This window comes from Trachemys scripta, chromosome 11 (assembly GCF_013100865.1).
Source record: "Trachemys scripta elegans isolate TJP31775 chromosome 11, CAS_Tse_1.0, whole genome shotgun sequence".
NCBI lineage: Eukaryota > Metazoa > Chordata > Testudines > Emydidae > Trachemys > Trachemys scripta.
The window spans coordinates 63,102,548-63,127,122 of NC_048308.1; the positions used below are offsets into that span (position 1 = coordinate 63,102,548).

Sequence of the window (24,575 nt, forward strand, 5' to 3'; positions counted from 1 at the left end):
GTTTTCCTTTTCAAGCAATACATTAAATATGTATGATACCGTACATGGTAAACTATTTGATGAGGAATACTCTCATTTTCAAAAGATGCTTCATTCTATTGATAGGATTTCTAAAAGTTGCTGTGTTACCAACAGAAAATCCCAATGATTCTGTAAGAGTCCTCCATTTATGACAATACACCTGCCTGCTATTTCTTCTGGGCCATCGGCTCTGTTCCCACAACGACCACCTTGCTTTCTCTCTCTCTTCATATTTTGCATGACGTGAAGAAAAAAGTTCATCTGACAGATCTTCGATCTGTAATTATAAATGAGAGATGGCTGCTGCCATGATTACAAGCATCACTAAAGATGAAAACAATAGTTTTATATACAGTCATGTGGGGAATCTCTGTCACACGCACAACAAAAAGTATTGAATGTGCACTGGAGGGTACAAAGGTATAGTAAACTCTGTGTTTATGTTAAAATATGACAGAAAAGTACAGCTATATGATACAACAACTTTTTAGCCTGCTAATTTACACGTTTGGAAGGGGGGAATCTCAAGTTGATATAAGAATTATTTTCACCCCATGAAAATACAAGGACTACACTAGATTGAAAAGCAAAAGGAAGGTTACTTACTTGTAAGTCAAGTAAACAGGAGACATATTACATTTGTGGATGCACACTTGCGTCTCTTCCAGGGCAGGACATAGAAGTGAACTATAGCACTTAAGAGCAACTACATTTTCCTTCAGAGATGTAAACTCTCAGATTTTTTTGCATTTTGGTTCTAAAGTAGCACAGCACATCTAGTTGAGTTAAGCATGTAGATCTTCAGGTAATAGTATCCTTAAAAAAAGTTCCCGGGCTATTTTATGATGTTAACTGTTGAGCATTAACCATGACCCCAAGAATTCTACTCAAGGTTATAAAAAGCCGGTGACTCCAGCTGGTCTTAATTCCTCTCTACTTCAGCATCCAAGACTCAACAAAAGTCTGGGGATGAGGTGCAGCGTGTAGATATGCAGAGGCAATACATTTGGAAAATTCCAGTTACTAATAAGTAAGTTCCATTCTTCAAAAATTGCCTCCGCAAAGAACAATGAACAGCAGCAGTGTTCAGGAGAAGGGCGTGGAAGTGCTTAGCTGAAAAAAGACTTAAGAAAACAGTGTTTCATCCTTCAGTCGGGCTTCTCATTTGAAAGAACAGTGCTGGAGAAGCTGAACTTTGTGCAGCAGACTTACAAATCTGTTAGGGAGACATGGCAAAGGGGAGAGGGAAAGGCACACCGAGCACTACCAAAAGAACCCTTAATTCTCTCAGCACTGGAACTCCTGCTTACTCATAGCCTTGTAAGTTTAGCCTATCATATGTATCTGATTTAAACAGTCTCTGAACAGAGACTGCCTGGGATGTCTTACCAAATATGAGCAGCTGAGATGATTTCCTAGAAGGCTTGGACCTATCCAAATTTTAAAGTCTGGCCTGAGCAGGCATACTATGAAGCTTTCAGAGGAGTGGAGCAAAAAGTTGAGGTGAAGATACAACACAACGTTATCTTTGTGAAATAGTTTAAATGGAGGATGGGCCATAAGGGCTTAGATTTTGCTCAGACCGATGGTTACCATATCTGCAACCGAAAAAACGATGTTTAGAACAGACCAAAACTGCTTGAAGAGGGAGTCCAATATATCTTGGCCAGTTCCAGGAGCCCAGAGAGTTATAAAGGAATGCAACAACTCTAAGCTAATGTTTCACATAAGGGTGCACGGAAAAAAAAAAAAAAAAAAAAAAAGATACTCATGCTGCAGGAGTGGGAAGCAGCAATGTGCTTTGAGCGTGGAGTAATGTGAGTATGACCTCATTAAGAATAAAAAACATTCTAAAATGAAAGGCCCCGGGGGAAAGGTGAAATGCCACATTCCTACTAGAAACCCAGCAGAAAATATAGTCACCATTTCAACGCAAAAGATTTCTTAGTGAATGGTTTCCAGAACTCCAGCAAGATGCTTAGATCCAAGCTCATGAGAATTTTGGTTGCTCAGTTAAGCACGAGACTCAGGCTGCTAAGTGAAGCCCTCTGGATTCAGACACCAGATCTGCCCTGCACTTTGAGACAGTCTGACTCTTACTTCTTCCGCAGAACATTGAAAACTGAGGTTGCTGCTCAGTCACAGGAGAAGAACAAGGATATGCACACAAAGGAGCTGTGTTTTGCCCTCCTCAAGACACCCAAGGACCAGTTCTCCACAGGCCCGCTCTCCGGCATAGAGTTCAGAACAGGTTCAGGACTGCTGTAATGTACTCTGGTTGCCAATGGCCCAAAAATTCACTTGAGCACCTTGGGATGGTGAGAGCAGAAGGATGCTATGGCCACACCTTGTTTTTAAACAACAATGGATGTTACATTCAATTTTTAAACAACAATGGATGTTACACTGTTCATTTTCCTAGTTAATTCAATACAATATTCCATTTTGTAAGTGTGCCTGAAGGTGCTGCAGAATCTTCAGTCAGCTGCCATGGAACTGAGGCTTTGTTGACCTTAGCACTTTTGTCTGTAAAACTTTTGTCAATCAGAGGTGTGGGGAAAAAAAACACCTCCCTGCCCAACATAAGTTTCAATGACAAGCCAGTGTGAACAGCGCTTTGTTGGCAGGAGACACTCGTTGGGGTGATTTAATTATGCTGGCAGGAGAACTCTCCCCCTCCGGTATAGAGCGGGTACACGGGAGACCTTACAGCGGTGTAGCTTTAGCGGTACAGCTGTGCCGCTGTAAGATCTGTAGTGTAGACAAAGCCCAGGGGAGCTAACCACAGATTTTAGGTTAAGTTTTGCCAAAGAGCACATTGGACCCTGGTAATACCCTACAACAGACAGCACACAGCCACGTGGTTTTTGCTGCAACAGGGTTAGGAACATGATTTTACAAAATGGATCAGGGAATTTGTAACTGTTAGATGTGAATACAACCTATCGCAGCTGCGTTATTCTGTGATAAATCTATCTGAACACAGCACTCCACAGCTTCACTGTGAGCTGCTGCTGGGGACCTACAACCTGATCCAAAGTCCACAGACTTCAGTGGAAAGACTCCCATTAGCTTTACTGGGCTTTGAATTAGGCCCTAATGCACATGCTTGCAAAGCTGGCTGATAAGTGGATGTGGAAAGTCTGGCATGCCAGGCGCACCGCTCTCAGCTCTCTGACATTGATGTGGAGAGCGAGCTCTGCCTGAGACCAGAGGCCTTGAGTTTTGAGGTCTCCCAGATGTGCTCCCCAGCCCAGTGCTGATGCGTCCGTCACTAGGGAGAGAGACGGCTGAGGGCTGGAGAAGGGAATCCCTGCACATACTACCTGTGGGTTGAGCCACCACAGAAGGGAGTCAAGAACCTGGCGAGGCAGGGTTACAACCTTGTCCAAATTGTCTCGGGCTGGCCAATACCCCGATGCTAGCCATGACTGAAAATGCCAAAGTCCAAGTGCACCACACAGGTACAGGCTGCCATGTGTCCTAGAAGTTTCAGGCAATTCCTTGCTGTGGTAGTGGGGAACTGCCTGAGACCTCGAATGATATTGCCAAAGGCCTGGAACCTCACTTCTGGGAGGTATGCCCTGGCCTGGGTCGAGTCCAGCACTGTCCCTATAAATTCTATCTGCTGAACTGGAGACAACGTTGATTTCCCCTCATTCAGAAGAAGGCCCAGATTGTCGAACGTTACCCTTATGAAGTCGACCTGTGCCTCCATTTGAGCTCTGGAGCGGCCCTTGATGAGCCAGTTGTCGAGGCACGGGAACACCTGTACTTGCCACCTGCGCAGGAACACGGCCATGACTACCGTGCACTTGGTGAACACGCGAGGTGCCGCTGAACGGGAAGACTGTGAACGGATATTGGTTGTTGTTCACCACAAACCTGAGGTATTTTTTATTTTAAAATAATTAATTTTTCAATTATTGCTATGTGAAAGTATGCGTCCAAGTCAAGGGCGGCATACCAGTCTCCTGGATCCAATGAAGGCCAAAGAGACCATGCAGAACTTGAGCTTCTTCACAAACTTGTTGAGTTCTTTCAGGTCTAAGATGGGCCTGAGCCCGCCTTTGGCTTTCGGTATTAGGAAATACTGGGAATAGGAAACCCTTGCCCTTCTGCTCTTCAGGAACCTCTTCCACTGCCCCTAGCAAAAGGAGCGAGTGCACCTCCAGTATAAGGAGTTGCCCGTGAGAGGTCCCTGAAGAGGGACAGGGAAGGGGAATGGAAGGGGGGGAGGGCACAGAATTGGATGGAGTATCCCCTCTCTACCGTGCGCCACACCCAGCGTTCCGAAGTGATACAGGACCATGCACGGTAGAAAGGGGATAGTCGGGATGAAAAGGTAAGGCAGAGTAGATCCAGTTCTTGTTCTGGTGTGCCATCCTCGACCGCACCTTCAAAAGGCCGATTTGGGACCGGGAGGTGGCTTGGATTGGCCAGAGCCCTGGCCTGAGGACAGGTGCAGCCTCTTCCTACTGCTCCAATTCCTCCTCCAGGAACTGTCCTGTCGGTTCTGCTGTTGGTAGAACTGCGGAGGAGGTTGTGGTCTGAAGTGTTTCCGCTGCATGGTGGGAGTATGGAGGTCCAGCCATTTGAGGATGGCTCTTGAGTCTTTTAGGCCAGTGGTCTCCAAACTTTTTTGATTGCGCACCCCGTCAGTAAGAACTTTTGAGCTCGCACCCCCTGCTCCCGGCCGAACTGTTGAAATAAAAAACAACAACAACAACAACAACAAAAAAGCTGCTTGGACTCTCGGCCAAACTGCTGGGGGCGGGGAAATGGCGCTGCTCCGGTGGCGCACCCCGATGGATCCTCTTGTGCACCCCCTGTGGTGCGCACACCCCACTTTGGAGACCACTGTTTTAGGCTATGAAGCCTTTTATCCGTCTTTTTGGAAAACAAGAGTCACACCCTCAAAGGGGAGGTCCTGAATGGTCTTCTGGATCTCGTATGGCAGACCTGAAACTTGGAGCCCCTTCTCATTGCCAACCCTGTAGCCATCACCAGGGAGGCCGCATCAAAACTCAACGAGTTTTGCAGAAGAAGGTTCTGAGTGAAGAGCGTGTTCCTTAGCATCCTGAAGAGGGAAGTCAATGGCTGTGGGAATTTTTTTCTCCTTGATACCAGATTCTAGAGAAGGAAGAGGAGGGATAAGAGTGCTGAGGGAGCAGATTCTTGAGCAAGAAGTGCTCCTTTAGTTACCCTTACCTAGTTGTTCTCCAAACAGCTTAATGCCCTTGTAGAAAAGGTCTGTGATGTACTAAATGCAGCCTTCCTGCTCCAAACACAAATATAGCAGCTGCTGTAGCAAGTGAGGGGGTTCCTTCTAAATCTATGAGCCTATCAAAGGCAGCATTAAACAGGAAGAAGGCAGCCTAGGTAGAATCTGTAAGAAAACTAAGAATCTCACCAGGTAGGTTAAGAGAAGGGGACACTAGGATGGAGACAGACTCCTTCTTTAGAGCCCAGAATACAATGCCAAATGAGTGAAATCAACAGCTAGGACCTACTGGGCACTGCAAAGGGAAAGGTTGGCAGCCTTGTCTGTGGAGACTATAGAACAGAGGTAGGCAACCTATGGCATGTGTGCTGATTTTCAGTGACACTCACACTGTCCGGGTCCTGGCCACCGGTCCGGGGGGGGCTCTGCATTTTAATTTAATTTTAAATGAAGCTTCTTAATCATTTTAAAAACCTTATTTACTTTACATACAACAATAGTTTAGTTATATATTATAGACTTATAGAAAGAGACCTTCTAAAAACGTTCAAATGTATTAGTGGCACGCGAAACCTTAAATTAGAGTGAATAAATGAAGACTCGGCACACCGCTTCTGAAAGGTTGCCGATCTCTGCTATAGAATATGTAGGCAAAGTACATTTTCAGAGAGACAAGAAGAAATCTTTTACCCTTGGTCACCTGGAGTATTTTCTGGAGCCAGGAGATCATTTGTTTACCTGATCCCACTCCTCAGAATAACCTCTAGGATTGCTGCATGACAAGGTATTACCTCTTCAGTCTCGAAGGAAGAGAGAACCCTTTTGAAAAGTTTACTCCTTGACTAGTTTATTGGAGCATCTAACCCCCACACAGAAAGGGCCCTCAGAGTAAGAGGCTCTAGGAAGGATATTCTCATTAGGAGGGCAGCAATATCTTTGTTTGGGATCAAGGTCTGGATGCTGGTCTTGGAACTGCTGTGTTTACTGTTAGTCTAAGTAGGGGTCAGGCAAGTGGGACAGGTCAGTGATAGTGATTAGAGATGGAAATCAGATACCTCCAAAGATTTTGGGAAGGTAGCAAAAATGGCAGGTTTCTTACTAGGTATTTGACCCAGGTCAGGGGAAACAGCAACAGAAACATGGGGAGGAGGAGGAACCACAGACTAGAGAATGGATCTGGGAAATGCCCTGCATGCCTGCTCGAGGGAAAGAAAGCTCCCCAAACCAATAAGCCCAGGGGGTGCCATGAAAGAGGCCGGCTCACCCATGCTCCTGAAGGAACAATAGCAGTGGGTGATGAAGAAATTGTTCATGGTTTGCTGAGGAGAGTGCTGCAGGCTGCACTGCTTCAGACAGGAAGTTGGAAGGAGAAATGGATCCCTCCCACCAATGGAAAACCAAACTACAAGGCGAGGAGTAGGCAAACAGAGATGGGGCTGAAAAAACCTAGTGTCCTCCACCAAAAAAAAGAGACAAAAATACCTGCTAAGCTGCTACAAGCCCAAGGAGTTGGCTTTCTGGTGCTGCTTCTAGACAATGCAGAGGAAGTGGGGGGGCTAGCAAACCTGGAAATCCACCTGATCACCCACTCCCTGAAGAGGGTTTCCCACTGGATCTCCAGTGTCTCAGTCCTTGGAAAGAGAATGGCAGCGATTGGGGAAGGAGGCTGGTAGAAGGGGCTTGCTGCTGAATCACTGGCTGGGCCCTGGGGTGCTAGAGCCTTGCCTAAAAAGGTGCAGGTTCTGAGATAGAAAACCTTAGTTGCCTCAACTCTCCATGTGTTCTTTCATAACCTATTTTTCTCCTTCCTATCTTAGGGCTAAAAGGAAAAGAAAAAAGGATCAGGGTGCAAGAAGCTAGAGGCCCATACTTCCTGTTTCTAGGATGTGGGTAGGCTGCTGCTTATATACTAGCACTGACTCCCGATTCTTTCATCTCCTTGTTTCTTAATGGAGATTCATCTTGCCATCACCCATTAGTGTTGCTACTAAGAGGTTGGAAGGGAGAAGAGACAAAACAAGTATATAAAACACGTGTTAACAGGGATAGCTTAGTGGTTTGAGCATTGGCCTGCTAAATCCAGGGTTGTAAATTCAATCCTTGAGGGGGCCATTTAGGGATCTGGAGCAAAAATCTGTCTGGGGATTGGTCCTGCTTTGAGCAGGGGGTTGGACTAGATGACCTCCTGAGGTCCCTTCCAACCCTATGATTCTATGAATGTTTTTACATTCATAGTTAGTACAATCAGCTTATTTTTACAACTTCAGTAGTCACTGGTAAGTTTGAAAACATACATTGATAAACCATGTATTAAACTCTTGGTTTCATTAAAATGTAGCTTACCTCTTCTTCATCTACATGAGATCGCCCCAGAGGATGAAGTTCAACAACTCTCCAGCTACAAATCAGAGAAGGGTAGTTAATACAGGATTAGCCAAATTGAATGTTTTATCACTTCAGTAGTGGAATGAGATTATCCTGTTCTCATTAAATAGCACAATGCTGCAGTACTTACGCTGCAATTTTTGTAAGGGAATGTCAAAATTTAAGAAAAATTATTTTAATTTAAATAAAAATCATGAAAACGTATCTTCTAATATTAGGTTCTAGAAAATCTTCCTTTAAAAAAAATACAGAATCTGAGCTCCTTAACATTGTCCTGTTAATATTATTTTAAGCCTTTAAATAAAACCAGCCAAACCTGAAACACGAGTCACAGATTTGCAGATAAAAGGACGAGGCATTGCTAGTTTAGATGACACTCATTATTTAGTTTAACAAAAACTTGTTTAAGCTGTTCCAAGAATCAAAGGATCTGTGTTTTTTAAACAAGTTTAGAGAATCAGATATCAGAAATAATGGGGTTATGCTACATGAAAAAGTTAAATTCAATTAATAAAATCGGAATGTTTTAAAAAATGTATAGGTATGTGTTTTTCTGTGCATGTTATTGCGAGGTTGCTTTTTTCTGCTGAACTAAGACATTAAAAAAAAGATAATCTTCAATTAACTACTTAGAGAAAGATAATCTTCTTAAAACACACATTTGTGTCGGCAATGAGTACTAGAATTAAGATGAGAGAAAAACATTCCTCTTTATTTTTACAGTCTGCTTACTCTGTGCATAGTGTGACCATTTCCCCTGGATTGTCAGTCAATCTTCCCCATTGCTGGGGGGTTCTTTCATGCAACGGGGGGGCGGGGCGGGGGGGGGCAGGAACATTTATGAAAACAGAAAAAAATATCAGTGGGGTGCAAAGAGGGGAAAATGAGCATACCTTGGAGTAAGGATTTCTTTGTATTGCAGCTTCTCCAATTTAGAGGGAGCAACCAGTGACATAGGAATAACAATGTTGTCTATATCATAGGAGCTCTCACTTCTCAGTCTCCGTCTAGAGTTATGCTGTATAACAATTAATAATACAGAAGAGACATTAGCTTAATGATGATAGCTGCATGTTAACTACAAGACAATAAAACTAAACAATTGTTTTGTACTTTTAACAGATAGACAAACACAGAATGACTTTTTAGAATGACGTTTTCAAAAGTACTCAGTTTTGGACTAACTGTATTCCCATTGAAGTCAATGGAAGTTTTTCACAATTACAGTTAATGCTGAGTAACACTGTTGACAATCCCACTCTTAATAGCTATATTTTTCATAATGTTCTGAAGGCATTCTAGAATAAATCTACTAACCTATAACCTGACCACTATGCAGATGTTCTTGTACTCGATAAAAATAAGAATTCCAAGAGGTCAGAGCCTAAATGCAGTATATGAAATGAATTTATCAATGTAGAGCAATCTAGATGGAAAATATTTGTCTGGAAATCTGCAGAAATCCCTTTGTAGGGATAAGAGAATGCTGAACTTCTCAGAATTTTCCTCTTGGGGCTATCCAACCTCTTCTCTCGTGTGTGGACTGACGTTTCAGGATTACAGAAGGTGGTTTGGGTTTAAAACATGATTAAATCTAAATTATAGAGCTTTCTGTTTTCAGCTGAAAAAGCCTGTTTCAGAATAAATCACTTTCATTCAATCTGGTAAAGGAAAGAAGTTCCCACTAGACGCAGATGTGTAAAAGACTCAGTCAAGGAAAGAAATTCAATAGAATTCGCATTACCGAAACTGCGTAGGGAACATCACTTAGGTTTCAATTATCAGGTACAGTATTTGTAAGCTGTAAATCTTCATATTTCTGTCTTACAGAATTCCAAAGTTCTAAAGCACTGAAACCTGAAGACTTCTAGGGTGAAATTCTGTCACTCTGGGAAGTTTGGCATTGATTTCTATGGGGCCCGGATGTCACCACCACTTTACCAGAGGCTTTGCTAGTAGTTCAGTAAATAGGAGTTTGAGATAGTCATGGTTTGATAAATCAAGATGCAACAGGATAAAGTACCACAACCATATTTACATTGTCAGCCAATATTGTGTAGCTCCATCAGGAGGATAAAAGCCTCCAGTCACAGTTTCGAGTGGGACTTAAATCATAATGCATTTCATTAGTTTTAAATGCAGAGTTTTTTAACAAGTTCTCACCGATAAACTAACTCATGGTCTGCGAAATACTTGTCTTTGAGAATGCATTTCTATGTTTTAGAACAGGGGTCGGCAACCTACGGCACACGTGCCAAAGTTGGCACGTGAGCCGATTTTTCCTGGCACGCGGCGTGCGCTGAGCCACTCAGCCCGCCCCGCTCTCGTGTACCCGCTGCTGGCTCCTGCCAGCCGGGGTCCCCGCGGGTCCAACTCAGCGCCCGCTGCCGGCCTGGGGGGAAGGAACCCCAGGCTGGCAGCGGGCTGAGACCCCAGCTGGCAGGAGTCTGCAGCCGAAACCCCAGAGCAGGGGTCGGGCTGAGCTGCTCAGCCCGCCAATGCTCTGGGGTTCCCACTGCAGGCCCCTTGCCAGCCGGGTCCATCTTAAAATTGCTTATCTTAGATCACACTGCTTTGGACCTTGTGCCTGCCTTCTATCGCCATTTTTTTTTCCCACTGAAAGTTGAAGGGAACATTTGACAAAATGGCAGCTCCTAAGAAAGCGAAGCTAGATGTCCGATCATTTCAGCCTGCTTGGACTGACGCATTTGGATTTATTGAAAAGAAGGACCATGCTATTTGGGCTTTCTGTTATGAAGGTGTTATTTGTCGCACATTAAGTGTTTGACGACATTTTGAAATGAAGCACAAGAAAACCTTTCTTGATGAAGCAGACAAGACTGAATCAATCAAAAAGGCAGTAGCAGCCTATGAGAAGCAAAGCAGTGTTTTTAAAAGCTTAAGTGTAAGTAAAAATCAAGCTATAGAAGGAAGTTACAAGATTGCACCGTGCATTGCAAAAAACGGAAAGCTGTTTACAGATGGGGGATATATAAAAGAAGTTTTTCTCAGCAGTTCGGAAATTTTGTTCAATGATTTGCCAAATAAAGATACAATCATATCTAGAATAAAAGAACTGCCTGTCTCTGCCAGAACAGTTGAGAGACGCATAAGTGAAATGGCAGAAAACATTAAGGAAAAGCAGATGACTGCATTGAAAGACACAGCACTGTTTAGTGTTGCAGTTGATGAGAGTGTGGATATAAACGATGTTCCACGTTTGGCAGTTGTTGCAAGATATTGTGCTTCCGATGACATCCAAGAGGAACTTTGTTGCCTAAAACCCCTGCATGGCACAACAAAGGGGGAAGATATACTGGAAAGTTTTGTAAACCATTTTGAAGAGCGAGGAGTTGACATCAGAAAAATATTTTGAGTGACAACAGATGGTGCTCCTGCCATGGTCAGAAGACAGAAGGGATTTGTAAAGTTACTTGAAGATCAAATTGGTCATCCGACAGTCAAATTTCACCGTATCATCCATCAAGAAAACCTGTGTGCAAAAATTTCTAATTCAGAGCTTAATAATGTGATGAATACAGTGGTGCGAATTGTCCATTTCCTTGTTGCTCGATCTGCTTTGACTCACAAACAATTTCAAGCACTGCTAGAAGAGATGGACAGTGCTTATAATGACATCCCACTTCACAGCAATATTCGGTGGCTAAGTCGTGGCAAGGTTTTGGTGCGCTTTGTAAACTGTTTTGAGGCAATCAAGGCCTTTTTGTCGGAAAAAGAACAAAACTACCCCGAACTGGATGATGACGAATGGCTGTGTAAGCTCATGTTCCTAACTGATATCACTGCTCACCTAAACGAATTCAACCTCTGTCTCCAGGGTGCAGGGCAAACAGTTCTGGATCTTTATGAAGCCTAGAAAGCATTCGTTGTGAAACTAGCAGTATTTTCCAGGGATATTCAAACTTCTACTTTCCGCTACTTCCATCACATAAAAGAGCTATCGACACGTTGCACTGTCAGTGTCAATGAGATTGGAAAGTACGCGCAAGAACTGGAATCAGAATTTTCTGACAGATTTCAAGATTTCCAGTGATTTGGCCCAATGCTTTCTTTTTCTAATTAAATCTGAAAAGTTCAACGAAAGCAACTTGGATTTGTCTGTATTTCAGTGGATGGGTGTTGAAGATTTTGAAATGCAGCTCATTCAGTTAAAAAGCTCAGAATTGTGGACATCAAAGTTTGTGGATCTGCGGCGCGCACTTGAAGCTACCGAGAGAGATCATGGGGCCTCTATTCTGACCTGCTGGACGTCCCTGCCAGTGAAATTTAACTGTTTGAAGAAAATTGTGTTTGCAATGCTTTCAGCATTTGGATCCACATACCTGTGTGAACAGGTATTTTCACACATGAAATCTGTCCTCTGTCCCTCTCGGAGCCGGTTAACAACTGATCACTCAGAAGCCTCTGTGCAGCTTAAAGTATCCAAATACGTGCCAGACATTGGAAAACTCAGCAAGGAAAAGCAAGGGCAAGGATCACACTAAACTAATAAGATCTGCATTTTAATTTAATTTTAAATAAAGCTTCTGAAACATTTTGAAAACCTTGTTTACTTTACATATAACAGTAGTTTGGTTATATATTATAGACTTACAGAGAGACCTTCTAAAAAGCGTTAAAATGTATTACCAGCATGCAAAGCCTTAAATTAGAGTGTATAAATGAAGACTCGGCACACCACTGCTGAAAGGTTGCCGACCCCTGTTTTAGAACATGCCCTTCCCAATACAGACTAGTAATCTCACTCTAAATAGGCATGTGTAAAACTGCGTAAAGCAAAGTACAATGTGAAAGGCTTATATTTTTTATTTACTAATTTGCACAACTCTTTGGTGATGTTTTACTTAATCCATCAATATATTCATTTTTTGTTTACCTGTGATGCGTTTTGGGTAGATCTAGACATCAGATTGACATGGGTCACGGCAGTAAAATCATTATGGGATTCTGGTTCTGCATGTTGAAAGGAAAAAGCTTCAAACCTACTGTTACTTTCTCCTGCCACAAAAAGATTTGGGGGGGAAATATAGGATTTTTTTTAGTCTATTACATTAAAAATATTTCCCACGTAGTAGCAAATGAGGCCTTTTCTGAAAGCCCACAGCTGAACACCTGAGATTTCATGAACACCTAACAACTGTAAAATAATCACTTACACGGCTCTATCCATCACAAATTCACCTCCATCACTATTGTCCCACAAAAACTGTTTCTCTAGTTCAAGGGGGTAATTCCCTCTCGGAAGCAGCCTCATTGTGTCAGATCCTGCATCCTTTACAGAAGCTACCAGACTACGTACAACCAACAATAATCAGGTTTGTGGGAATAATCTTGGACATCACCTGAATAGAGAGTGTAGCCTTCCCTGACTGGGCTATATATCACATAACCATTAGAGCCCCCAGTCAGCTTTTCCATAACCAACAGCTTTTTCCTGACTGATGGCTAAGTGGAATTGGCAGCAAAGATGACAAAGGCAAAGTCAGTTTTCTCACCTGCAAGTCTGATTTCCCCTAAAGTAGAGTCAATGTTCTAAACAAATAATAATCTATGGGTATTTTTTATTCAATCCCAGTGAATATAGCCCCTGCTGCAATTTTGTTTGGACTCTAAAAGCAAACCACCATTGTTCCTAATTCTCTCTTCTCCCGATTTGAAGGAAGAAAAGAGAATCCCACACTAAACTAAACATATTTAGAACACTAACTAAACATAAAGAGGGTCTGTCGAGAGCAGTGGATCCAATGCGGGAGAAAGAGGTAACAGACCCTAGATAAAGCATCGTAATGCACAGCGTGGGTCAAGTATATGAACTCTCATCTCATAAGCAACTCTGCAATTCCCTGGCACAGAGTATTTTATTTTTGGCCTTGCTCACCATGAGGCTGCTGACCTTCCTCATGGATCATTTCTCCTAGACAGAGCCCAAATTAGGAATACATATACACCTCTACCCCGATATAACATGACCCGATATAATGTGGTTCGCATACAACGCAGTAAAGCTCGGACACGCTGCTTTGAGCAGTGTGTTAAGGGTGCCGGGCCAGGTTGGGCCGAGGGGTTGGATAAGGGGCAGAGGGTCTCGGGGGTGGTCAGGGGCTCTCTCTTCCCCCCCCCCCCAAGTCTGGGAGGCAGGAGCTGTGGAGGGGCACTTTGGGGGTCCCGCAGTCCCAGAGTGGCCCTGGGGATTAGCGGGGGGCCAGGAGCAGCCCGCTCTGCTTCCCTCGCCCTGGCCCCAGCTATGTCGCTCAGGGGACGGGCCTTGGGGGAAGGGATCCCCCTCGCACTCACCGGTGGAAGCGGAGCAGCCTGGCCAGCCCGCTCCACTCCGCCAGCTCCCAGCTGCGGCGCTCCGCTTCCCGCCGCAGATGAGTATGGGGGGCATCCTTTCCCCAACCTCCCCACACTCACCTGCGGTGGGAAGTGGAGCGCCGCAGCTGGGCGGTGGCGGAGTGGAGCGGGCCGGGGCCGGGCTGCTCCGTTTCCCGCCGCTGCTGGTGAGTGCCTGTCGGGGGCGGGGTGTGTGGATAGGGGTCAGAGCAGTCAGGGGACAGGAAGCAGGGGGGTTGGGTAGGGGGTGGGGTCCTAGGGGTGATTAGGGACGGGGGTGTCTGGAGGGGGCGGTCAGGGAACAAGGAGGGCCAAAGCAAGTTCGGTATAAGGCCGTCTCACCTATAACGTGGTGAGATTTTTTGTCTCCCAAGAACCGCGTTATATCAGGGTAGAGGTGTATATCACTAATGAGCTAGAGCTTCTGCTGCTATGTACAAATGTATTGCATAGCAGCATGCTGGCACCAGGAAATTGCAACCCTGATGATATCTTTTTTTTTTTTTTTTTAAACAAAAATCTCAATGAAATTGTCAGAACCTCACAGAATTTACTCTCTAAAAGGTTTATACTGTCAAGCTATATCTTTCTTTAAGTGCTATTACTACAATCAAGGAATTGCCATGTTCATAATTGGGTGCGAGTAGTTCAAATTGTTGTTTTCAGAGTGCATTACAATGCACTTGTCTACACTGAGTCTCATGGACATGTTGCTCAGCCACCTACCCTTGTTGGGTCCTTCTGAAGTTCCTCATTCTTCTTTCTAGTCTCGACTACTCAAAACAATTTGGTGTCATCCGCAAATGTTGCCATTTCATGGCTCCTCCATATTAATGGATATATTATACTATACGGGTCTTAGTTTCGAACCCTGAGTCCTCCATTATTACTATTCTTCCACGCTGAAAATGTTGTTTCTGTTACTCCTTAACTGCTTTTCTTCTTACCCTGTGACTTAGTTTCCTTAAGTTACATTTGTGAATGTTTTTCTCAAATTCCAAATACATTATATCCATCTATTCTCCTTTATACACTGTGCAGCTGAATTTTAAGAGATTGTCGAGACACTATATTCCTTTACAGAGGCCATGCTGGATTCCTATATGGTCATATTCACTTAGGTGCTTTATAGAATTCTATCTTTAACTGCTGTTTCAATTCATTTACACAGTGTAGTCCATAACTACCAATCATGATCACCACTAGCACCTTTTTAAAAACACCGGTTACCCACCATCCCTATTCAGAGTCTTGTCCACAATTCTTACATTTAACAATTTAAAATGAAGCCAGAATCAGGAACCACAGCATACGATAAATGAAACATAGCTTACTGAGTTCAGAAATAGTCAATGTTTGGTTGAGTGTATGATTTACAAATTTATCCATAGTCTGTTTCATGGAGAATCATTAAAAAACACACTACCTAGTATTACACAAATGCAATTGTATGGCTAAGCAATTTCCTTAAGGAGTATTCTAACAATAAAAAAACAGAAGCATGTCTAGTTTTGTAATCACACGAAGTAGAATTGGGGTGAGAAGTGTCGGGGGGATGGAAGAAATAAAAAACAGCAGAAAATGGCATGCCTCAAATGGTGAGCAATTGCATCGTGCATTATGAGCCTATTTCTCACATCCCTGTAAAATACAATTTCATAAAGTTATCCATTCGTTTATTTGAAGAAACAGTTTAGAATAATGTGTGGGGCCCAATGATAAAAGGGTATTTTCAGAAAGGGCAGTAGTTTATATATTCTTATTTTTCCCTTACCTATCGCTGTCTCACTTAGGTGCCTTTTCTTTCTTCCCTCTGACAACTGTTCAGATGTTCCTGATGCTGCTTGAGGTTTGGAATTAAGTAAATAGCCACTGCTCCATTGTTTGAGAGAAGCACTACGTTGATTATATTCTGCAACAGAATAAGCATTTACAAAGTTTCAGATTCATTTTCATTAGCTGCAACTTACAGCCAAGCTCACTTTACAAACGATAATGAAAGAGCTACAGGTACTTTTAATCAGAAACATACAAAGTAAATAGTGTAACAATCTCTGATATGTGTAGACACAAAAAATTCAAACCATGGGGGCCAAATTCACCTCTCAGTTACACTGATGCAATCATATTGACCATCTGATTTATCCTAGTGTAACAGAGGAGGATCTGCCTCTGTGTCTTTTTTGCTCATAACAGTACTACAGCAAGGGTTCATTCATATTTCAGCTAGCATTAACTCATATTTCTAAAAGGACCGTTTATATGTAAGCAGTTAGAGATACAAGAATAGCTTTAATACCAAGCACAGGGCAAAAAGCAGTTAAGGTGGAAGAGGCACAACGCATGGTAGAGTGGAGATAAGGGATATGATGTAAGGCAGATTTCCTGCAAAATGCAATACTTTACTATCCCACAGAACTCAAGTAAAACCGCCTTATTATAGCTGCTGCGGCTATCTTTTTATGCCATACAAATATCATTTTATTAAGCTTTTCAATACACACAGTCACTTTTCCTTTATCTCGACAAAGTCTAACCAACAACTAATAAATACTAGGCAGCCGACCAGCTGATTAACCAAAGAAATTATTTACATAGTAAAAGACAGAAAAATCTAGAGCTTTTTAACAGACAAACTCACTTAAAATAATTAGTCATGTCCTGATTCAACAAGGTACTTAAACAGTCCCATTGACTTCACTTATGCATTTAAGTACTTTACTGTATCAATGCCTTCATTTTTAACTCTTCCAGCACACTGACATCTCCAAGTAGTGCAAGGATTCTGGGGATGGTCCATACCCCTTATTTTTGTTCTGCTATAATTGTATCAGGTTAGAAGTTGATATAGTTAAATCAATACTCAGTGCGCACACAGTTATACTTGTATGAAGGTGCTTATATCAGTAGAACTTATTCCTGAATGGGAATAAGCTAATAAGAATATGCTACACCTCTTACACACCTTCATACTGGTAAAAGGCATCAATGTTAGGGAACTGTATTACTTTGCTCAGTTTCTAAACCAATATAGTTATAGCAGTACAAAAACAGTGTTTAAATAAGCCCTCAGTGACCATTTGGAGGGGTTTGTTATCAAGTTTCTGAGCTCATTCTGATTGCAGCAGCACCTCTTAGTGAGAGCAATCAGCAACAGGACTATAGGTTATTTCCAAGAAGTCTCGATGTAATTTGTTTAGCAAGGACTTAGTGAATTAGATGAGTCAACAGCATACTGGTGTGAAACACCTTTTGACACTGGTTGGTTTTATATTCTCACAAATACAATATATTGGGTGGAAACATATGGGCCTGGTGGCATTACAGCTTTGGCCACTTATCTACCTCCACCTGAACACTGGGTGGAAAAGACGGTTACTCACCGTTGTAACTGTTGTTCTTCGAGATGTGTTGCTCATATCCATTCCATTAGGTGTGTGCGCGCCGCGTGCACGATCGTCGGAAGATTTTCTACCCTAGCAACACCGGCGGGTCGGCTGTGGAGCCCCCTAGAGTGGCGCCTTCATGGCGCTGAATATATACCCCAGCCGACCCGGCGCCCCCTCAGTTCCTTCTTGCCGGCTACTCCGACAGTGGGGACGGGGGGCGGGTTTGGAATGGATATGAGCAACACATCTCGAAGAACAACAGTTACAACGGTGAGTAACCGTCTTTTCTTCTTCGAGTGCTTGCTCATATCCATTCCATTAGGTGACTCCCAAGCCCAACTTAGGTGGTGGGGTCGGAGTGAGACATTGCTGTGTGCAAAACCGCTGATCCGAAAGCAGCATCGTCTCTGGACTGCTGCACTAGTGCATAGTGGGCTGTAAATGTGTGGACTGATGACCAAACCGCTGCTCTACAAATGTCCTGGATCGGAACTTGTGCCAGGAAAGCCGTCGAGGAAGCCTGGGCCCTCGTGGAGTGAGCGGTGAGGTGCGGTGCTGAGACACCTGCCAGGTCATAGCAAGTCCGGATGCAAGACGTAATCCAGGAGGATAGGTGTTGTGAGGAGACCGGTGAGCCTTTCATTCGGTCGGCCACTGCAACGAAGAGTTGCGTCGTCTTTCTAAAGTGCTTTGCGCGGTCAATATAGAAGGCCAGGGCCCTGCGTACATCCAGGGAATGCAAACGTTGATCCTGGCGAGTGGCATGTGGTTTAGGATGAAAGACCGGGAGAAATATATCCTGGTTGATATGAAATGGGGAAACCACCTTAGGGAGAAAGGCAGGATGTGGACGAAGCTGCACTTTATCCTTATGAAAAACTGTGTAAGGGGGCTCAGATGTAAGCGCCCTGAGTTCAGAAACGCGCCTTGCTGAGGTGATGGCTACGAGGAAGGCTGTCTTCCAGGATAGGTACAGAAGCGAACAGGTGGCCAGTGGCTCGAATGGAGGACCTGTGAGCTTGGAGAGAACCAGGTTGAGGTCCCACGTCGGAACGGGCTGACGTTGTTGTGGGTACATCCGGTCTAAGCCCTTGAGGAATCTAACGACCATCGGGTTAGAGAATACCGAGGACGCGAGTTCCCCTGGGTGAAAGGCCGATATAGCGGCCAGGTGAACTCTAATTGAAGATATCGCCAACCCCTACTGTTTTAGGGCGAGGAGATATTCCAAAATGAGAGGAATAGGTGCCTGCAACGGGGACGTGGCTCGTTGTTCGCACCAACAGGAGAACCGCTTCCACTTGGCCAGGTACGTGGTCCGTATTGAGGGCTTCCTACTGCTCAGCAGAATCTGTTGGACAGAGTGCGAGCACTGCTGCTCTGCCTGGGTGAACCATGGAGCAGCCACGCCGTGAGGTGGAGTGATTGTAGGTCGGGGTGACGCAGCCGGCCGTGGTCCTGAGAGATGAGATCCGGACATAATGGAAGCGGGATCGGTGTCCGAACCGAGAGTTCCAACAGTGTGGTGTACCAATGTTGTCTCGGCCACGCTGGAGCGACCAGAATTACCTGTGCCTGGTCTCTGCGCAATTTGAGCAGTACCTTGTGGACCAGAGGAAACGGAGGAAAGGCATAAAACAGGTGGTCTTTCCAGGGAAGGAGAAACGCATCCGAGAGGGAGCCCGGAGCTCGACCTTGCAGGGAGCAGAACACGTGGCACTTCCTGTTGTCTCGAGATGCAAACAGGTCTATCTGGGGAAACCCCCACTTCTGGAAGACGGAATGTATGATGTCCGGACGGATAGACCACTCGTGCGTCTGGAAGGACCTGCTGAGTCGGTCCGCTAAAGTGTTCTGGACTCCAAGGAGGAACGATGCCGTGAGATGGATTGAGTGGGCGATGCAGAAGTCCCACAGGCGAATGGCCTCTTGGCATAGAATTGACGAACGTGCTCCTCCTTGCTTGTTGATGTAAAACATGGCCGTGGTGTTGTCGATGAGAACTAACACACATCGGCCACGTAGGAGGTTGAGAAATGCCTGGCACGCCAGGCGCACCGCCATCAGTTCCCGAACATTGATGTGCAGGGCTAGCTGGGATGCAGTCCACAGGCCCTGGGTATAGTGGTCGTCGAGATGGGCGCCCCAACCCAGAGATGAAGCGTCCGTGACTAGGTGCAGAGAGGGTTGTGGGGTGTGAAATGGTATCCCCTCGCAAACCACATTGCGATCTAGCCACCAGGTGAGGGAGGTCAGGACCGAGTTCGGGACCGTGACCACCATGTTCAGGCTGTCCCGATGTGGGCGGTATATTGATGACACCCAGGTTTGAAGTGGGCGAAGCCGAAGTCTGGCATGCCTGGTTACGTACGTGCAGGAAGCCATGTGACCCAGCAGGGTAAGGCACGACCTCACCGTGGTAGTTGGGAAGGCCTTGAGCTCTTGAATGAGGCTCGTGATGGTGCCAAAGCGGTTGTCTGGCAGGATGGCTTGTGCGCGTCTGGAGTCTAGGACTGCGCCGATGAATTCTATTCTCTGGGTAGGTTCTAGAGTGGATTTGTCCTTGTTGAGTAGGATGCCCAACTCGTTGAATGTGTGCACTATCATGTGGACGTGCGCTCGAACTTGCTCTCTGGTGCGACCGCGTATCAGCCAGTCGTCTAGGTACGGGAACACCTGTATCCCTTGCCGACGAAGGTGCGCTGCCACGACAGCCATACATTTCGTGAACACCCTCGGGGCCGAGGATAGGCCGAAGGGAAGGACTGCAAATTGGTAGTGCACCTTGCTTACCACGAACCGCAGGAAGCGTCTGTGAGGCGGGTAAATTGCGATGTGAAAGTATGCATCTTTCATGTCGAGGGCGGCGAACCAGTCTCCAGGATCGAGGGAAGGGATAATGGTCCCCAAAGAGACCATGCGGAACTTCAACTTTACTACGAATTTGTTGAGTCCGCGCAAGTCCAAGATGGGTCGCAGACCTCCTTTGGACTTGGGAATGAGGAAGTAACGGGAATAGAATCCCCTGCCCCTTAACTCCACTGGAACCTCCTCTATGGCCTCCATAGCAAGGAGCGTGGAAACTTCGTGTATAAGAAGTTGCTCGTGAGAAGGGTCCCTGAAGAGGGACGGGGAAGGGGGGGAGGAGGGGAGGGATTGAAGAAAACTGGATAGCATATCCCCTGTCCACCGTGCGAAGGACCCAACGGTCCGAAGTTATAAGGGACCATGCACGGTGGAAATGGGAAAGGCGATCCCGAAAGGAGGGGGCTGGATCCTGGGGGATGACTGGGGCGCCGTCCTCGACCGCACCTTCAAAAGTTCTGCCTGGGGCCTGAAGGTGGTCTAGGTGGCCCCTGGTTCTGACCGGGTTGAGGGCCGGTCCACCTTCATCTACCACCTCGCCCTCGCCTCCGGGCCGAGTCCTGTCTCTGACGAGGCGGGGGGGGGTAGAAGCGCTGAGGCTGCGGCCTAAATGGCCTGCGCTGAGTGCCCACAACATGCATCCCCAGGGAACGCATGATTGTCCTGGAGTCCTTGAGGCTCTGCAGGCGAGAGTCCGTCTTTTCTGAAAACAACCCTTGTCCTTCGAAGGGCAGATCCTGCAGGGTTTGCTGCAGTTCCGGAGGCAGACCCGAAACCTGGAGCCAGGAGATCCTCCGCATAGCGATACCTGAGGCCAGGGTTCTCGCAGCAGAGTCCGCTATGTCTAAGGAGGCCTGTAAGGAGGTCCAAGCCACCTTCTTACCCTCCTCTACCAGGGCTCCAAACTCCACCCTGGACTCTTGGGGAACCAACTCCTTGAACTTCCCCATTGAGTTCCAGGAGTTAAAGTTGTAGCGGCTCAGGACCGCCTGCTGGTTCGCCGCTCTAAGTTGCAGCCCTCCGGCTGAGTAAACTTTACGGCCGAACAAATCGAGGCGCTTCGCCTCCTTCGATTTGGGCGCTGCGGCCTGCTGACCGTGGCGCTCCCTTGCGTTCACTGATGCCACCACCAGTGAACACGGCTGGGGGTGGGTATACAAGTACCCGTAGTCTTTGGACGGAACAAAGTATTTCCTTTCCACCCCTCTCGCTGTGGGTGGGATAGAGGCAGGAGTTTGCCATATCGTAGTTGCATTGGCTTGTATCATGCGGATCAGGGGTAACGCCACCCTCGATGGGGCATCCGCTCCGAGGATATTCACGATGGGGTCCTGCACCTCCACTATCTCCTCCGCCTGCAGGTCCATATTATGGGCCATCCTACGCAGGAGATCCTGGTGAGCCCGAAGATCTATTGGAGGTGGACCTGTGCACGATGTGCCCGCCACTGCCTCATCCGGAGAGGAAGAGGAAGATGCCTCCGGTGGTACAGGATCCAAGGGAGGGTCCTGGTCTCCCTGCTCCTGGGCCGGGGCATCACCTGCGCTTGGGTCCAGGGCGTCAGGTGGTGCGGACACGGAAGCCTCCATACCCCCTGGAGGAGGCCGAGAGATGGTGGACTCCGGGGCCCTTCTAACGGAGTGACCCGAGCGAGAGGTCGAAGCTATTGGAGCCCCTTGCGCCTGATGGTACGCCCACGGGGTCCAAAACGACCAGTGAGATGGGCCATGAGAATGGTCCTCTGTTCTCTCCTGCCAATGGCCCAAATCCTGTTCCTCGGCTTGCCCTTGAGGGGGGTATGCCGATCTCGATAGGTCCTCCGAGGAGCGAGACACCGATCTCGATGGCCATGGCGGTGCCGAGAGAGTCGAAACGATTCCCGTGGGCTGCGGTGCCGCACGGTGCCGGTCCGGAGATGATCTATCTCTACGCGGTGTCGGCGAACGGTGCCGGGACCGCGATCGGTGCCGATGACCTCGTCGGTGCCGGGAGCCGGATCTGGACCTCGACGAGGACCTGGAGTATGCCCGGTGCCGGGAGCGGCCTCTCGACGTCGAGCGTCGACCGTAGCGGTGCCGAGAACTACGTCTCGACGTTGATCGGTGCCGACGATCATAGCGGTGCCGCGACGAAGATCTTGGCTGCGAGTACGACCGGTGCCGAGGTGATATTCGGCGCCGGGACTGCGAGCGGCGTGGGGACCTGCTTCGGGACCTGGACCGGTGCCGAGGTTCCAGTCCTTGCGATGGAGGGCGCATCAAGGCAGGTTTCCCCCTCGACTGGACCGGGCGAGTCAACGGTGCCGTCGGTGCCGGTGGTTGAGGCGGTGCCGGCTCCGTGAGAGCTATTAAGTCTCTCGCCGCCGCGAAGGTCTCTGGAGTCGACGGGAGGCACTGTATCACCGCCGGTCTCGGTGGAGACGCTATCTGCACCGGACTCAACGGCCTCGGCGCCGGAGTCGACGGTGCTGGAGGCACCTGTTTCCGGTGCTCCACCGGCGGACTCGGCTCTACCCCCGGCACTGGGGGAGCCGGCGTCTTCGGCACGGAGGTCCCCGTCTTATGGGCTTTTTTATGCCCCGGGGATAATGACCGGCGTCGAGGCACTTGCTGTGCTTGCGGTGCCGACGAGGTCCGGTGCCGGGGAGGCTTGTCCGACGCCACTCGCGTGGTCGGCATGGCCGGTGCCACCGGGGCACTGCGCACCGAGGCGCTAGGTGCCGGGGCCTGACTTGTAGATGGAGCGTCCGGACTAAGTGCCGCCTCCATCAGGAGTTGCCGGAGCCGAAAGTCCCGCTCTTTCTTGGTCCTTGGTCTGAAGGCCTTACAGATCTTGCACTTATCTGTTTGATGGGACTCTCCCAGGCACTTCAGACAGGAGTCGTGCGGGTCGCTCGTGGGCATAGGCTTAGCGCAGGAGGCGCACTGCTTGAAGCCGGGAGCGTTGGGCATGAGCCCGGCCTCGCGGCCGGGGGAGAAAGGGGGAGACGACCCCCTTAATCCCCTGAACTACTACAACAACTAGAACAACTTTTAAAAACTATTTAACTATTTAACTATAAACAACTAGAACTATAACTATAACTGCGAATAACTAACTAAGCTAGGGAGAGTGGAGAACAGCTATGCCGCACTCCACAGTTCCAACAACCGTCAGGGGCGGTAAGAAGGAACTGAGGGGGCGCCGGGTCGGCTGGGGTATATATTCAGCGCCATGAAGGCGCCACTCTAGGGGGCTCCACAGCCGACCCGCCGGTGTTGCTAGGGTAGAAAATCTTCCGACGATCGTGCACGCGGCGCGCACACACCTAATGGAATGGATATGAGCAAGCACTCGAAGAAGAACATTTTAATCTCTTGGGTAGCCCCCTCACAAATTCTTGGGAACTGGTGCAGAAGGCCAAAGAAAAGGAGAACCAGGTGTGTTTATGCAGGTTCAATGGTGCTCACACCCAACTATCAGGAGGAACTACACCTGTTATTCCAGCTCATAATTAAAAATAACAAGAAGGGAGAACTGTGCACCAGCCTCAAACCCTGTACAAGTTGCAGGATAGAAGATTTTACCTTCCCATTCCCTTCTCACTTCACCCACATAAAACCCAGTTATTTGGAATCTATGTGAGTGGGATGAGTTTCTCCCTCGATTCCTTATTACCTGCCTCCTCCTAACTCCCGTGCCTGTTATTCTCCCCAATAACTAGTCTTGTGATATGTTCAGATTGTAAGCTCTGTTGTGCATGCTAGCCATGTAGTGAGTAAAAGCATGATCCCTGCCCATCTAAAAGCACTAAACAATATTTAAGGCAGCATCCAGTAATACAAAAAGAAAGTATTGAGAAACTAGCTAAAAAATAAATCTTGCACGCATTAAAATATTTTGCATCACATACCATTGGATGGAGACATTTTAAACTCTACCCCTAGTGCTGAGGTGTCAACAGGATCTCCTTTGATCTTGTCCTCCTTCAACAATGTTTCAAAATATATATGAAGAGGGATATCTATAAAACAAAGGAAGAGATATATACATCTGAGATAGTCAGCCAGCTATGGACCCAGGAGTTCTACGTTGGTATTACATTTCTGAAAAATCTATTTATACAGTCTGTGTTATATTCTGTACAAACTGTATTGCTGCCTCAAGCCCACTAGCTCACAAAAAGTGATGGTGGGGCAGCCCTGACATAACTGACTGGCTGCACATGCTGGACAATATCTTCAGATAGCGAAACTGGAGAGCAGCCAAGGGGATGTATTTAAAAAAGGACAAAAGTGAAGCTTGACTATGAGCAGCAGCAAGAGAGACATTTTTGGAGAATTGAAATATTAGCTCTC

General features: G+C 46.6%; 1 protein-coding gene across 1 annotated transcript in view; it reads right to left on the reverse strand.

Annotated features, from left to right (window-relative positions):
* The window catches only part of KANSL1L (KAT8 regulatory NSL complex subunit 1 like), a 98,559-nt gene that overhangs the window by 2,596 nt on the left and 71,388 nt on the right, over positions 1-24,575 (reverse strand). Inside the window, exons 7-12 of the mRNA XM_034786513.1 lie at positions 24,131-24,241; positions 15,759-15,896; positions 12,528-12,649; positions 8,524-8,648; positions 7,589-7,643; positions 186-298 (exon numbers count right to left, since the gene is read on the reverse strand). Of these exons, the coding sequence (XP_034642404.1) occupies positions 186-298; positions 7,589-7,643; positions 8,524-8,648; positions 12,528-12,649; positions 15,759-15,896; positions 24,131-24,241 (664 nt within the window). The remainder of the gene's footprint in view (positions 1-185; positions 299-7,588; positions 7,644-8,523; positions 8,649-12,527; positions 12,650-15,758; positions 15,897-24,130; positions 24,242-24,575) is intronic.